The sequence below is a fragment of the Macaca mulatta genome, chromosome 1 (genome assembly GCF_049350105.2).
Source record: "Macaca mulatta isolate MMU2019108-1 chromosome 1, T2T-MMU8v2.0, whole genome shotgun sequence".
Taxonomy (NCBI): domain Eukaryota; kingdom Metazoa; phylum Chordata; class Mammalia; order Primates; family Cercopithecidae; genus Macaca; species Macaca mulatta.
In genome coordinates, this window is record NC_133406.1 from 231523733 (window position 1) to 231539954 (window position 16222).

The following is a 16222-nucleotide window of genomic DNA, read 5'->3' on the forward strand; positions in this document are numbered from 1 at the left end:
TTAGCTGGGTGTGGTGGCACATGTCTGTAGCCTCAGCTACTCAGGAGTCTGAGGACTGCTTGAGCCTGAGAGGTCCAGGCTGCAGTGAGCCACGATCGCACCACTGCACTCCAGCCTGGTGACAGAGAGAGACCCTGTCTCAAAAAAAAAAAAAATTAAATTAAATAAATAATTAAATAAATCGGCTAATTAAATCAGGGAGACGCCCTCCACCTTTCCATAAGGGCAGGTAGGTATTTAGAGCCTTAGCACACACATTTCCTCATCCATAAAACAGGGCAAATACCATCACCCAAGGCAGCGGGTAGGGGGTGGGGGCAGTGAAGACTGAGATGATACATGTGACAAAAATGCTATACAAATGTTAATTAATTAATTAAATGTAAAGTTCCTCCTGGCCCCCAAGGGTGGATTAATACCATTGCTCTCAGGAAAAAGATTGTGAACCTCCCTCCTCTCCTGGGGCTACAGAGCCAGGCCCTGCAGCCAGCACTGGAGATCAAACCCTGGTTCCTAACTCAACACTCCCGACTAGTCTGGAAGCAGCAGGAGGAAGGCTGGCTTGGTCATCCTCCCTGCTGTCCTGACAGGGATAGAAGCAGGCCCAGAGAAGTCCAGTTAAGTCAAAGTCAGGAACAGAGGGACCCCAGCCTCTGGAGCAGAGGCACCCACAGCTCTAACACATCTCCTGGGCTCCATGCCTCCTCCTTATGCTGCAAGGCCCTGCCTCAGAAGGTTTTCCTCTGAAGCACTTCTCCCCTCTGCCTCCTTGCCTGCTCTGAGAGGAATGGCCTATGAAATAAATCTTCTGAAATTACATACTTGAAGTTAGTCAAAGAGCATGGAAGTAGCCTTCCAAAGGCTTATCCAACTATGAATCCCTTCTTTTCAAAAAATGAACAAATCAGTGAGAAAATCTTTAGTGAGAAGTTTGAGCAGCTGTAAGAGGAGGGGGCATCAGACTGGGAACTGGACTGTGCGGTGGCTCTTGTCTAGGCCCTGCCTCTAAACAACCGCATAACCTTGAACAAGTCATTTAGCCTGGCTGGGCCTCAGTTTCCTCAACTAGGAAATGGGAGGGTGAGATAAAGGATCTGTGTGATCTTTTAGTGTCCCTAAGTCCTGTTTTCTGAGGAAAGGAGATCCGCACCCTATTATCTGGGAACTGCCCTCCACTTTTCTATAAGGCAAATGAGTGCTTCAAGCCTTGACCTCTGCAGCCAGGCAGGGAAACAGAACTAAAATATGAAGCCAAGAGCTGAGAACTGTGCGTCATTCAGCAGTTAAGACAAAAACTCTTGAAGCTGTGACTTATGTGTGTGGAGGATGCAATTTCATTTACAATTCTTATTTAAGATACTTGCCAGAAATACACTCACTACGAAACAAAGTGCTGTGGGGGCATCCTGTAGGGAGGTGGAAAAGACCTGCCTCTGACGGCTCATCTTAGAGCCAGGGCCGACTGTGGGCACATGAACCCAGTCCTGGGCATCCTTCACTGTCTCCAACTCTACTCCTGAGAGGCTCCTACCAGTCATCCTGGGAGAGACTTACCAGTAAAAAGGCTCTGCTAACATCCCAGAAGGTGGGAGCGCTGGCTTGGCCAGCCAGGGGGTTTGGATCAGAATCCAGGTTCCGGCCTTTGTTCTCACCCAAGCGGAAGAGGCATGCAGCTGTCCCCAGCCAGACCCAGCACAGACAGACCCAGCCTGTGCTGAAGCTCCAGCCGCAGAGCGTTTTCTGGTAAACCACAGGAGGAAGCAGTTCTAATCCTCTTATGCCCAGCCGACAAGGGGTGGGAGAGAGGAGCTGGGAGGTAAAGGTCAATGTCTGCTGCTGCCCTGTTCCCTTTCCCGGCTTTTGACGTTACCTTCTGTGCGCCAGGCAGGAGGAAGGGAAATTTTCTTCAAATCATGACCCATGAGTTTGGAATTTTTTAAAAAGAACATGTGGGAGTAAAACAAAAGTTCAAACTAAAGATCATTTGAAACTAAAGCACACGGCGATGTGCGTAGTCTTTTTACAATAGCCAACCCAAGGTTTTTGGGGATTTTTTGTTTGTTTGTTTTCTTTTTTGCATTCTTCCTGTTCTGGTCCATTTATGCTGAACCCATCAATGCAGATAAAAATCAAGCCTGCTATCAATGACCTCTGATCTGCATTCACTGCCCTCGTGGCCAGAATGGGGACAAAAGCTTCCAGATCGGGCTCTGGGGTCCTTGTTCCTCTCTCATCTCAGAGAATCCTCATTCCCATCTTTAGGTACCTCTCCTGTAATCCCAGCACTTTGGGAGACCGAGACGGGAGGATTACTTGAGCCCAGGAGATCGAGACCAGCCTGGGTAACATGGCGAAACCCCATTTCTACTAAAAATACAAAAGTTAGCAGGGTGTGGTGGCAGGTGCCTGTAATCTCAGCTACTTGGGAGGCTGAGGCAGGAAAACTGCTGGAGGTTGCAGTGAGCAGAGATCATACCACTGCACTCCAGCCTGGGTGACAGAGCAAGACTCCGTCGCAAAAAAAAAAAAAAAAAAAAAAAAAATTCATTACATAAATTAAAAAGGTAATAAATACTCAAAACTCATTACTTCCTAATCATCTGACTGCATTTCACTAATATCTATGCTCTTGATATTATTTATATCCACTGCATCTATGAGGTGAAGATATTCTATTATAGTGTATTTGAAGTTGGCCAATGTGGGAATATTTACACCACAGATATAGGCAAAGGCTATAAATCAGGGCAACCCCACCCCTCACAGAGTCAGTTGGTAAACATTACCAGCACACAACTGCCTATCTGCCCAAGTCATTATTTACAGCCCGAACTTCCCCTAAACTCCAGACTCATGCAGTCAATTGCTATTCTGAGAGCATGAGTGGGATGTTTGCCAGACTTAATATGTACAAAACTGAACTGATTTCTCTCCCAACCTGCTTCCAATGTAGCTTTCCCCATTCTCAGTAAATGGCAACTCTATCCTTCCAGGTGTTCAGACCCAGAAACCTTGAGGTCATCTGATCTGTCAGCAAATCCTGTAGTTTCTATCTTCAAAATTATGTAGAATACAACTGCTTCTCACCACCTTCCACCACTCCACTCCGGTGCCAGCCACCGTCATCTCTGTCTGGATTACTGCAGGAACTTCCTAATTGGTCTCCTCTATCTGGACCCTCTATGGTTGAGCCTCAACACGGCAGTCAGTGACCTTTTTATAGCTCCAGCTGGATCATGCCATTCCTCTGTGCAGACATCTGCAGAGTCTACACATTCTGGCCTCCCACCCATTACCTCTTTGAGCTCTTCTCTTACCATCCTGCCCATCTAGGCTCTGGCTGCCCAGCCTCCTGCCTCAGGGCCTTTGCACTTGTTCTCTCTGCCTGGCCAACCCCCCACCATGTCCACGTGGTTTATTCCCTCACTAACTTCAGTTCTTTGCTAAAATGTCATCTTCTCAGTGAGGCTTACTCAGACCACTCTAAAATTGTAAACCGCCCACCCCCATCCTCCTCTCCTGCTTTATTTCTCTCTGCAGTACATCGCTTTCTAATATACTGTATGATAATTACATTCATTTTGCCTATTGTCTGCCATTCCTTCCCCCGAGAGCGTGCGTGCCAATGAGGACAGGGACTTTTGTTTGTTTTGTTCTCCGCAGTACCTCCAGTATCCAAAACAAGGCCTGGCATACAGAAGGCGCTCTATAAATATCTGCTAAATGGACAAATAAATCCCATTTGCACAGGACCACTGTCATTTCTGCATTTGAAATATGGACAAAGGAATACATCTCTAATGGTGACTTCAAGCACTGTGACACAGCACACATTAGCAGCAGCTTACTACTTGGAACAATACTTTTAATAATAAAAGAGCTATTTATGGAGTATTTAACTATATGCCAAATGCTCGGCTATCAGTGTGACATGCATCATACCATTTAAATCTTGCCACAACCATATGAGGTAGGTCCCATGATTATCCCCATTTTAGCAGTGAGTAGAGAGGAAACTAAGGCAAAGAGAGGTCAAATAATGTGGCCAGGCGTGGTGGCTCATGCCTATAATCCCAGCACTTTGGGAGGCTGAGGCAGGAAGATCACTGGAGGTCAGGAGTTTAAAACCAGCCTGGTCAACATGGTGAAACCCCGTCTCTACTAAAAATACAAAAATTAGCCAGGCGTGGTGGCAGGTGCCTATAATCCCAGCTATTTGGGAGACTGAGGGAGGAGAATCACTTGAACCCAGGAGGTGAAGGTTGCAGTGAGCTGAGATCATGCCACTGCACTCCAGCCTGGGCAACAGAGCGAGACTCCATCTCAAAAAAAAAAAAAAAAAAAAAGAGAGAGAGAAGTCAAATAACTTACTGAAGGTTAAGCAACTAGAGGTGATAGGTTTTGAATACAGACAGTCTGGTCCCAGAGCTAACCTTCCTGTAAAATGTGACTACATCTCTGAATGGCAAAACGAACACTGTATTAGTGTAGATACTGAACAGTGGTTTAAACCAGACAGGCTATTTCTCTGCTCCATGAAGTCAATTTGTTCCGAACACTAACCGCGGTAACCAGCCTCGGCCTCCCAGGTTCGCTTTGCCTTTCACAGTTCTTCCTTCTGACATCAGGAAGACATCATGCATAAGCCTCAGTTGCTTTGTTGAAACCTGGAAGACCTTCAAGGGCTAGTTTTTGGAGAACTGGTTACATGAGAATATTCTGGATTCAAATCCCTGCCACTCAGTAACTATGTGCCCTCAGACAAGTTATTTAACCTCTCTGTACCTCAACCACAAAATGGGAAAACAAGTCAATGGGAAGCAAGGCACTTAGCACAATGCCTGGCACACAGTAAGCACCCAAGAAATCCTAGCTGCTTTTTTTCTTTGAGATGAAGTCTACCTTTGTCACCCAGGCTAGAGTGCAGTGGCACAATCTTGGTTCACTGCAACCTCCACCACCTGAGGCGGGGCAGTTCACGCGATTCTCCTGCCTCAGCCTCCCCAGTAGCTGGGATTACAGGCATCCACTGCCCCCAGGCCCAGCAAATTTTTGTATTTTTAGTAGAGACAGGGTTTCACCATGTTGGCCAGGCTGGTCTTGAACTCTTCAAGTGACCTGCCCGCCTTGGCCTCCCAAAGTGTTGGGATTACAGGAGTGAGCCACTGGGCCCGGCCAGAAATGTTAGTTTCTATCATTAAACCATTAGCATCACGAATGAAGGCCTTCTTGCTAGCTTCTTGAACTGCTGTTAAAACCAACCAGCTGGGTGCGGCCTGTAATCCCAGCACTTTCGGAGGCCGAGGCGGTGGATCACCCGAGGTCAGGAGTTCGAGACAAGTCTGGATAACACAGTGAAACCCCGTTTCTACTAAAAAATAAAATTAGCTGGGCGTGGTGCCACGCGCCTGTAATCCCAGCTACTCAGAAAGCTGAGGTGGGAGAATCGCTTGAACCCGGGATAAGGTTGCAGTGGGCCGAGATCGTGCCATTGCACTCCAGCTTGGGCAACAAGAGTGAAATTCCGTACCCACCAAAAAAAAACAACAAAAAACCAAACAACTAACCATCCACCACAGAAAAATGCCAAGGAAAAACTCAGACAGCTTATCATGACCTTCCAATCATAATGATGAAAAATTAAAGGGATATGATGCATAATTTAAAATATGCTATCTGGGTGTGGTGCTTCACACCTGTAATTCCAACACTTTGGAAGGCTTAAGCAGGAGGATCATTTGAGCCCAGGAGTTCGAGACCAGCCTGGGCAACATAGTGAGACCACTGTCTACAAAAAGCCAGGCGTGGTGGTGCGCGCCTGTGGTCCCAGCTACTTGGGAGGCTGAGGCAGGAGGATGGCCTGAACCCAAGAGGTGGAGGCTGCAGGGAGCCGTGTTTGTGCCACTGCACTCCAGCCTGGGCAACCGAACAATACCCCATCTTTTATAAAAAAGTTAAAAAAATAAAAAATAAAAAATATGCCCATTTGACACCAGTTTTCCCTCATCTGTTGCCTTTCATGATCTATGGGCCTGTTGGGTGTGCAGGGGGAGTGGGGAAGGACACTTCTTTCCAGAAGTTCTCTCTTCTGGCTAAGCATTCAAGGTTGGGTGAACTGATTTTCAGACATCCAGAGAGGTTTGCCTCTGGAAAACCGTTCACTGGATCCGGGTACGGGAAACGCTATGTGAAACCCGAGGGCCAATCAATGCCAAAGACTAAGCAGGTCCCGGGTAAAGCACGGAGCTCCCCCTCTCCTGTAACTCAGTTCCGGGAAGCCCAGGAAAGGACCGCTCGGCCGCTCGGAGCGACCCTGGAGGGACCCTGGCCGCCTCCTGAGCAGCCCTAAAGCCGCCAGCCAGGCTCCGCGGGGCGGGCAGCGCAGGCTCCGGGGTTCGGCGCGGCCTCGGGCCCGGCGGCAGCGCGGGTTGGAGGCGCCGGGGCGGAGGCGGGGGCGGCGGCGGGGGGCGCTTACTTCCTTTCGCGCGGCGGCGCGGGCCGCTCCTCCGGGACACGGCCGGGGCGGCGCTGAGGGCCCGGCCCGCTCCCGAAGGCTTCTCTGCGCCCCGGACCGCACCTCCTCTTCCGCAGGGCCCGTCGCCCCGACAGGTGCGCGTGTGACGCGGCCACGCGCCTCACAACACTCCGATACCGCCCGCGGAGGCTGCGGCGGCCACAGGGGAAGGCGCGAGGCCAAGGCCAGCCCGGCCGCCGCCCCTCCCCAGGCCTCAGGCCTCCGCGGCCTCGCGCGCAGCGAGACTAGGGCCCGGGCCCGGGGCGCGCGCGGCGGGGGCGGGGCGGGGGCGCCGGCGATGCCACGCCCCCCCGCTGGCGGCCGCCGGGGCGGGGCCTCGGAGCTTCCGGGGCGAGTTGGTAAGTCCGCTCCGAGCCTCCGCCCCTGCTCTTCCTTTCGGCCGCTGGGTTGCCGTGCGTCCTTCAGCTATCCTCCCGCGTCCCAGACGCGCTCAGGACCCAGAAGTGGCCGAGGGACGTGGTTGTGTCGTGGAGGGGACCAGGGGTGCTGGCAGCTCCCTACGATCTGGCACCCGCTCTGGGACTCCCCAGGCCTCGCTTTTCCCCATCTGTAGAATGAGCGGCTTGATCCTTGCCGTCTTCAATATCCAGAGTAGGGATTTAGGAGTTGGAGCGCACACGCTGGCCACGCCTCCGCGCACAGCTTCAGATCTCTGCCACCCCTTCTCACTTGTGTGACCTTGAGCTCAGTTTCTTCATCTGTACAGTAGGGACAATGGGAATACCTGCCTCCGGGGTTGTCTGGCACGTGGGTGCTTAGTAAGCGGAAGCTTGGACCCGTGTGACAAATGGAAGACGTTTGCTAAGACGTTGCTAAGAAAGACAGCAAATGGAATCAGGGCTTCTCTGTAGGGTGAGAGGTATTTAAGTGAGAAAACGGGACCAGCTGCCTCTCAGAGCCCTCAGTCCCCTTCCTGTCCCCCACCATTATCAGGTAGTATGTGGCCCTCCTCCTCCCCCCCAACCCGCTCCCCACTTTTTTTCTTTTTCTTTTTTTTTTTGAGACAGGGTCTCCTTCTGTCACCCAGGCTGGAGTGCAGTGGCGCTATCACAGCTCACTGCAGCCTCCACCTCCCCGGCTCGAGTGATCCTCCCGCCTCAGCCTCCCAAGTAACTGAGATCGCAGACGTTCGCCACCACGCCTAGGTTTCCAACATTTTGTAGAAACGGGGGTCTCACTTTGTTGCCCAGGCTGGTCTTGAACTCCTGGGCCCAAGTGTTTCTCCCACCTTGGCCTCCCAAAGTGCTGGGAGGAGATTCCGACCTGAGAGAGAAAATGTGCTGCAGCTTTTTATTTCCTGATGGTTCCATTAGAGGTGGGAGCATCTGGAACTAGCAGAGGGAACTTGGCAGTGGCCGGCAGGACTGAGTGGGGCCAACAGGCATGATTACCACACAGGATGTTAGGCAAGGGGTTCCGGGAAGGCTGGGAGCCGAGGGGGGCTGGGCCTCACTGTCACCAAGGCCAGGGGCCATCCGGGCGCCCGCAGAGGACTGCCAAGCCTTGGCAAGGATTTAGGTCACACTGAGTGGGCCTGACGGAGGGAGGAGTCAGGGAGCCAGGCACTCTCTGGGCTACCTCCACAGCTGGAAGTGAGCAGGAGGGCTTAGGGCAGGAGCCGGCCAGAGCTGACTCAAATGATGCCGGGACTCTTGGCCTAGAGCCCTTCCCATATTCTGTGGCCCTGAGTGTGTCAGGCACCCACATAGCTCTGAAAACGGGGGCCCAGGAAGGCACAGATAGGAGTAGGCAGGTATCCAGAGGCATGACCTGGGGGTTGTTTCTCAGATCTCCATGTGGCCATCAGAGGGTGATCTGCTACCTTGAGGGCTTCTTTAAAAATAGCCCCAGGCCAGGTGCGGTGGCTCATGCCTGTAATCCCAACACTTTGGGAAGCCGAGGCGGGTGGATCCCCTGAGGTCAGTATTTCAAGACCAGCCTGGCCAACATGATGAAACCCCATATCTACTACAAAAAAAAAGGCCGGGTGTGGTGGCGCGCCTGTAGTCCTAGCTGCTGGAGTGACTGAGGCACAAGAATCGCTTGAATCCAGGATGCAGAGGTTGCAGTGAGCCGAGATAACGCCATTGCACTCCAGCCTGGGCAACAGGGTGAAACTGTGTCAAAAAACAAAAAAGCCAGGTGCAGTGGCTCACGCCTATAATCCCAGCACTTTAGGAGGCCGAGGGGGGTGGATCACCTGAGGTCGGGAGTTCGAGACCAGACTGACCGATATGGTGAAACCCCGTCTCTACTAAAAATACAAAATTAACTGGGTGTGGTGGCGCATGCCTGTAATCCCAGCGACTTAGTAGGCTGAGGCAGGAGAATAGCTTGAACCCGGGAGGTGGAGGTTGCAGTGAGCATTCCAGCCTAGGCAACAAGAGTGAAACTCAGTCTCATAAAAAAAAAAAAAAAAGCCCCAAACCAAGTCAGTTGTAACCTGCTTACTAAGAAAACATTCATCTGATTAGGTAACGTTGGGGTGAGGTCTGAGGAGGGAACTAGCCTAGGGTGTCACAATGTCCTCCTAACACTATGTCCACTCCCACACCACCCTGAGATGTTTCATTTTTCTGCCTGTCTTTCCTCGCCTTACCTTCACCTCAGTCTCATCCCGCCTCCATATCTTCTAGTTTTCTCTGGGCAATCAATTGCTTTGCTTTCTTTCCATCATGAAGACGATTAAGTCGTGCTAAGCCCCAATCATCCTGGTGTGAGAGTACTGCCACCCAAAACACAAAAATCTAAAACCTTGTCCCTGTGGGCCCTGGCATTGGTTTCCGCACCTTTGCCTGTCTGAAGCTTTTCTCGTTTCTGTGCTAACAGCAGCTACAAGGGACAAGGTGTGCCCAAAACCCCGTGAAGGAAGCCAAGAGAATGAAGGAAGCAGGGAGAAAGGAATGATGCCCCATGGGTGGGGCTGGGGGTGTCCTGTGGCCAGAATTCTGTCTGTGGTTTATCTCTTGCTTTATAAGGAGCACCCTGGGGCTCTATTTATGAAGCAGATTTGGGGGGATTTTTTCTTCGTAGCCCTTTAACTGTGGGGTAGGCAGAAATCAGGGTGAATTCAGCCTGCTTTACAGACGTGGAAAGTGAGATCCAGAGAGATGAATGACTCACAGAGATGCCTGTGGAGTTAGAAATAAAATCCCGTTGCAGCTTCTATTTTCAGGTGTCACTCCCTAAGGCAGCTCTGCTGGCTTCCTCTTGCTTCTCGCAGGAGGTGGAGAGGGAGGGGAACAGGTAGAGATTTTTCAGCCACTGGTAGATCTTTTCATCCTCAGAGATGAGGAGCCTCTTTTTAAATTTTTTTATTTTATTTTTTAAGACAGAATCTCACTGTGTCACCCAGGCTGGAGTGTAGTGGCACGATCATAGCTCACTGCAGCTTCAACCTCCTGGCTCAAGTGATCCCCTTACCTTAGCCTCCTGGTACCTGAGACTACAGGTGTACGCCACCATCCCTGGCTAATTTTTTTCTTTCTTTCTTGTTGTTGTTTTTGTAGAGATAGGCTCTCACTATGTTGCCCAGACTGGCCTCTAACTCCTAGGCTCAAGGTATCCTCCCACCTCGACCTCCCAAAGTGCAAGGATTACAGGCACGAGCCATTGTGACAGGACTTTTTTATTTTTAAGATTAGCTTCCTAAAGTCCACATGAAGTAGTTATGCAATGGTTTCCATTGTTGCCATAACAATATACCACCATTTAGTGGCTTAAACAACGCAAATTTTTTATCTTACAATTCTGGAGGTCAGAACTTGGGTCTTACCAGGCTAAAATAATGGGTCAGCCTAAATTCCTATCCGGAGGAGCCATTTCTGATCAAGGCATAATTCAGTATTTGTGGTTTTAGGACGGAAATCCCCGTTTCTTTGCTGACTTCAGCTGAAGGCCATTCTCAGCTTCTAGAGGGTACCACGCTCCTTGGCTTGTGTCCCCTTTCTTCCACCTTCAAAGCCAGCAATGGGAGGTCCAGTGATTTCTCTCTCCCCTGTGCCTTTTTCAGGGTCATCTCTCTGACCCAGCTGGGGTAGTCTCTCTGCTTTCTTTTTCTTTTCTTTTTTTTTTTTTTTTTGAGGCAGAGTCTCGCTCTGTCGCCCAGGCTGGAGTGCAGTGGCGCAGTCTCAGCTCACTGCAACCTCCGCCTCCTGGGTTCCAGTAATTTTCCTGCCTCAGCCTCCCAAATAGCTGAGATTACAGGTGCCCTTCACCACACCCGCCTCATTTTTGTACGTTTTAGTAGAGACGGGTTTCACCATGTTGGCCAGGCTGGTCTCGAACTCCTGACCTCAGGTGATCTGCCCGCGTTGGCCTCCCAAAGTGCTGAGATTATAGGCATGAGCCACTGTGCTGGGCCCACAATTTTTCATAATAGCTGTATTGAGAGAAAACTCACCTACTATGCAACCTACTCATTGAAAGTGTGCAATTCAATGGTTTTTAATGTATTCACAGAGTTTTGCAACCATCACCACAATCAAGTTTACAATATTTTTGTCACCCTGACAAGAAACCCTATACCCATTAGCAGTCACTCCCCATTCTTCTCCCACCCTCTAGGCCCTAGGCAATCACTAATCTATTTCCTGTCTCTCTGGATTTGCCTATTGCCGACATTTCATCTAAATGAATCATACAATATATGGCCGTTTGTGGCTAAATATGTTATATACAGACACAGGCATATATGTGTGTCTATATAATGTTTTCAGAGCTGATGTTGTATCGTGTATCACTACTTCGTTCCTTTTTTTTTTGAGACAGTGTCGCTCTGTCGCTCAGGCTGGCATGCAGTGGCCTGATCTTGGCTCACTGCAACCTCTGCCTCCTGGGTCCAAGTGATTCTCAGCCATCAGCCTCCTCAGTAACTGGGATTACAGGCATATGCACCATGCCCAGTTAATTTTTGTATTTTTAGTAGAGACAGGGTCTTGTCATGCTTGCCAGGCTGGTCTTGAACTCCTGGCATCAAGTGATCTGCCCGCCTCAACCTCCCAAAGTGCTGGGATTATAGGCGTGAGCCACCTCACCCGGCTGCTTTGTTGGTTTTCATTGCTAAATCATATTTAATTATATGGATATACACCACATTTTGTTGATCCATTCATTGATTGATGAACATTTGGGTTGTTTCTGCTTTTTACTGTTATGAATAATGTAGTTATGAATATGTGTGTATATGTTTTTCTATAGATGTTTTCATTTTTCTTGGGTGTGTACCGTGAGTGGAAGAACTGGGTCAGCTGGTAATTCTTTTTTTTTTTTTGAGACAGTCTTGCTCTGTCACCCAGGCTGGAGTGCAGTGGCGAGATCTCGGCTCACTGCAACCTCTGCCTCCCGTGTTCAAGTAATTCTCCTGCTTCAGCCTCCCGAGTCGCTGGGATTACAGGCACCTGCCACTATGCCTAGATAATTTTTTTTTTTTTTTTTTTAGTAGAGGCACGGTTTTACCATATTGGCCAGGCCGCTCTCAAACTCCTGACCTCAGGTTATCCACCTGCCTCAGTCCCCCAAAGTACTGGGATTACAGGTGTGAGCCACTGCACCTGGCCCTTCAGCTGGTAATTCTATGTTTAGCCTTTTCAGGAACTGCCAGACTGTTTTCCAAAGTTACAGCACCATTCTCTGTTCTCAACAGCAGTGTACAGGGGTTCCAGTTTCCCCACATCCTCACCAACACTTACTATTGCCTGACTTTTTTTTTTTTTAGACAGTTTCGCTCCATCACCCAGGCAGGAGTGCAGTGGCACGATCTTGGCTCACTACAACCTCTGCCTCCCAGGTTCAAGTGATTCTCCTGCCACAGCCTCCCAAGTAGCTGGAATTAAAGGTGTGCACCACCACGCCTGGCTAGTTTTTTTGTATTTTTAGTACAGATGGGGTTTCACCATGTTGGCCAGGCTGGTTTTGAACTCCTGACCTCAAGTGATCTGCCCGCCTTGGCCTCCCAAAGTGCTAGGATTACAGGGTGAGCCATCATGCCTGGCCCCGACTTTTTTATTATAGCTATCCTAGTGGGTATGAAGTGGGAGTTAATTGTCATTTTGCTTTCATGTCCCTGATGGCCTGTGGTGTTGATCATCTTTTCATGTGTTTATTGGCCATTGAGTGTCTTCTTGGAGAAATATCTAGTCAAATTCTTTGCCCAGTTTTCTTTATTTCTTAAGAGAAGGAGTCTTTTTTTTTTTCTTTTTTTTTTTTGGAGACAGGGTCTGGCTCTGTCACCCAGGCTCGAGTGCAGTGGTGGACTCTCCGCTCACTGCAACAGCAGCCACCCAGGGGCTCAAGCCATCCTCCCACCTCAGCCTCCATGGTAGCTGGGACTTCAGGTGCACGCCACCACACCTGGCTGATTTTTGTATTTTTTGTAGAGATGGGATTTTGCCATGTTGCCCAGGCTGGTCTGGAGCACCTGAGCTCAAGTGATCCACCCACGTCGACTTCCCAGAGTGCTGGGATTACAGGCGTGAGCCACTGCACCTGCCCCCTTTTTCAGGATTTTTTTTTGTCTTTTTTAATTGAGTTGTTAGAGTTCTTTACACATTCTAGATACAAATCACTTACCAAATGTATGATTTGCAAAAATTTTCTCCCATTCTGTGGATTGTCTTTTCACTTTCTTGATGGTGTCCTTTAAAGCTTAAAAGTGTTTAACTCCCATGATGTTCAGCGTAGCTATTGATTTTTGTTTAATCCTGATGATGTTCAGTGTATCTATTTATTTATTTCTATTTTTTTGAGATGGAGTTTCACTCTTGTTGCCCAGGCTGGAATGTAATGGCGTGATCTTGGCTCCCTGCAACATCCACCTCCTGGGTTCAAGTGATTCTCCTGCCTCAACCTCCCAAGTAGCTGGGATTACAGGCATGTGCCACCATGCCCAGATAATTTTTGTATTTTTAGTAGAGATGGAATCTCACCATGTTAGTCAGGCTGGTCTGGAACTCCTGACCTCAAGTGATCCACCTGCCTCAACCTCCCAAAGTGCTGGGATTGCAGGAGTGAGCCACTTCGCCCAGCCATCTATTGATTTTTGTTGCTTGTGCTTTTGGTGTCATAGCTAGTAAAGGCTTTGCCCAATCCAACTCATGGAGATTTATGCTTGCATTTTCTTCTTCTAAGAGTTCAGTGGTTTTGGCACTTGCATTTAGGTTTTTGATCATCTTTAGTTAGTTTTTGTCAATGATGTGAGGTAGGGGGTCCAACTCCCTTCTTTTGCACATGGATGTCCCATTGTCCATGGGGACAGCCCAACGATGCAGGCTGTTCCATGGCATGCTCCAAGAGCCTTTGCTTGCATAGACATGCAACACGGTATGCCCAAAGTGCATCCCTGGTCCAGAAGGCAGACCCTGGAAGACCAATGCCTGGCAAATAACAGGCCCTCAAAAACTGTTTGTCAAATGAACGTGGTGTAAGCTGGGGAGCCAGAGCCACCGCATCCAGGTGCTGGAGTCTCGTTCGTCCTACAGAGGCTCTGAGGGGCTTCAGCTTGGCCACAGTCTGTTGGTGCCCCTGGGGAAAAGGGACAAACCATCAGTGCTACTACTGCCTGAGCAGGATCTCAGGAGAAGAAAAGCCCCACATTTTGTACTGAGGCTGCCTGGGGGAAGGAGAGTCAAGGGAAGAGAAGAGAGGAGATTGGGGAGCAGCCAGCCTGGGTATGAACCAGGACAGAGGACCTTGAGTAATGAAGAGGGAAGCTCCTGTACTCAAGGTCGATGTTTCTTGCCTTAAACTTCAAGAGGCAAAGGCAGGGAGAAGCTCTTGGCTGGCAGATAAAATGGGAAGATGAAAGTGCTGGCAGCCACCCCAGACATCTCTGTACCAGCAAAACCTGCATCGTATCCTTTGGGCCAAGTAGAGACGCAGCCTGGGGACAGCCAGGTGATGGATGAGCCTGGGGTCTGGGGGAAGGACAAGGCACCCTCGGAGGGGAAACGTGCCGGTCAGCAGGACCTCACCAGACAGCCGCTGGCTTCCCGTTGGCTTCTCCAGGAAGCAGGCGCTGTCTGCCTTTCCCCAGCCCTGACACTGCAGTGGCCTGGTCTGGGGCCAGAAGTTTGGAAGCCTCTGGTGAGGCAGCAGTTCCCAAGTGGCTGCAGGGTCACAGCAGGAGACAACCCTGCATTGGTCCAGCCCTGGCACCTCTCCGATGTCCAGTCCCGAACGAGGTAAGGCACCCCTCATTCATGCAACCAACAAACATGCACCAGGCATGTGCCAGGCTCAGGGGGCACAGCAGCAAACCAGGTCTCTGCTCTCAGGGAGCTCAGATTCTACTCCAAGTAGGCAGGCATGGTGGGGGGACAGACAATAAACAAGTGAGTCATGACAGAGAGTGGCAGATGCCACAAAGCACATAAAACCGAGTGATGGAAGAAAATGTCTGACTGGGTCCTTAAGGGTGGCCCCTCCAAAAGGTGACATTTGATTGACACTAGAGGGAAAGAGGCCAGTCGTGCAAGAGCTGCAGGAAGAGCATTCTGGGTGGACAGAACAGCAGGTACAAAGGCCCTGAGGCGGGAATGGGCTCGGCGTCGCTGAAGAACGGGAAGGAGGCCAGCAGGCGAAGCGCTGAGCTTAGGGCCCAGGAGCAGACTGCAGGGCTGAGACCTGCAGGGCCTTGTAGAGTGGGAACTGTGGGATTCACTCTGATTTGTAACAGAAGGTTCTAGGGAATTTTAAATGAGAGAGTGATGCGATCAGTTTTCGTTTCAGGATAGTCCTTCGGGCTCCTGGGTCATAGGCCTAGAGAAGAAGCACGCTGGTCAGGTGTGGAGGAGTCTCTGGGAGGGTTCAATGGGCTTGTTGCACAGTGCTGCAGTATTTTAAAGTGATGGCTTTATAGGCCAGACACGGTGGCTCACGCCTGTAATCCCAGCACCTTGGGAAGCTGAGGTGGGTAGATCACTTGAGGCCAGGAGTTCGAGACCAGCTTGATCAACATGGTGAAACCCCGTCTCTACTAAAAATACAAAAAATAGCTGAACATGGTGGTACACACCTGTAATCCCAGCTACTCGGGAGGCTGAGGCAAGAGAATTGCTTGAACCCAGGGGGCGGAGGTTGCAGTGAGCCGAGACTGCACCACTGCATTCCAGCCTGGGTGACAGAGTAAAACTCTGTCTCAAAATAAATAAATAAATAAATAAATAAAGGTTTTATTATTATTTAGGTTTGGCAAAGCCCAACAGATCAGGATACAAATGCCATTGAAGGATAATTGTTTAGACTCACAGACTCCAAGAAGAGGGAGCACGCTTGGCCGGGCGCGGTGGCCCACGTCTGTAATCCCAGCACTTTGGGAGGCTGAGGCGGGCATATCACGAGGTCAGGAGATCGAGACCATCCTGGCTAACACGGTGAAAACCCATCTCTACTGAAAATACAAAACATTAGCCTGGCGTGGTGGCATGCACCTGTAGTCCCAGCTACTCAGGAGGCTGAGGCAGGAGAATTGCTTGAACCCGGGGGGCAGAAGTTGCAGTGAGCTGAGATGACGCCACTGCACTCCAGCCTGGTGACAGAGCGAGACTCTGTCAGAAGAAGAAGAAGAAGAAGAAGAAGAAGGAGAAGGAGAAGGAGAAGGAGAAGGAGAAGGAGAAGGGAGGAAGAAGGAAGAAGGACGCCACACCTAGGGGGTCCATGCGGAAAAGCACCAGCGTGGGTCGTGGGGGT

The 16222-nt window shown here is 50.1% G+C and overlaps 2 protein-coding genes and 1 long non-coding RNA gene across 11 annotated transcripts in view; 1 reads left to right on the plus strand and 2 right to left on the minus strand.

Moving 5' to 3' along the window:
• Nucleotides 1–6761, minus strand: part of H6PD (hexose-6-phosphate dehydrogenase/glucose 1-dehydrogenase) — a 34760-nt gene extending 27999 nt beyond the window's left edge. For 7 of the 9 annotated variants that reach the window (XM_077975416.1, XM_077975437.1, XM_077975428.1 and 4 more), the window contains exon 1: nt 6476–6761. Coding sequence is in view for 2 of the 9 variants with exons in the window: in XM_077975408.1 (XP_077831534.1) it covers nt 1555–1577 (23 nt within the window). In the remaining 7 variants the exon portion in view is untranslated. Of the gene's footprint in view, nt 1–1554; nt 1909–6475 lie in introns of those variants that run through there. The other 2 variants (XM_077975408.1, XM_077975407.1) reach the window with 1 other exon arrangement.
• LOC144337599 (uncharacterized) lies at nt 2050–8242 on the minus strand. Its single transcript, XM_077983461.1, has 3 exons — nt 8114–8242; nt 5817–6940; nt 2050–4200 (listed from the first exon to the last, which is right to left on the minus strand). Exons 1-2 carry the CDS (start codon nt 8240–8242, stop codon nt 6206–6208), a joined length of 864 nt encoding a protein of 287 aa, XP_077839587.1. The 3' UTR covers nt 2050–4200; nt 5817–6205.
• A 2341-nt stretch (nt 8243–10583) lies between these two features.
• Nucleotides 10584–14963, plus strand: LOC144336582 (uncharacterized). The gene is made up of 3 exons (XR_013408475.1): nt 10584–10693; nt 12324–12466; nt 12965–14963. It is a non-coding gene; the product is annotated as an uncharacterized LOC144336582 (long non-coding RNA).
• Nucleotides 14964–16222: the final 1259 nt, after the last annotated feature.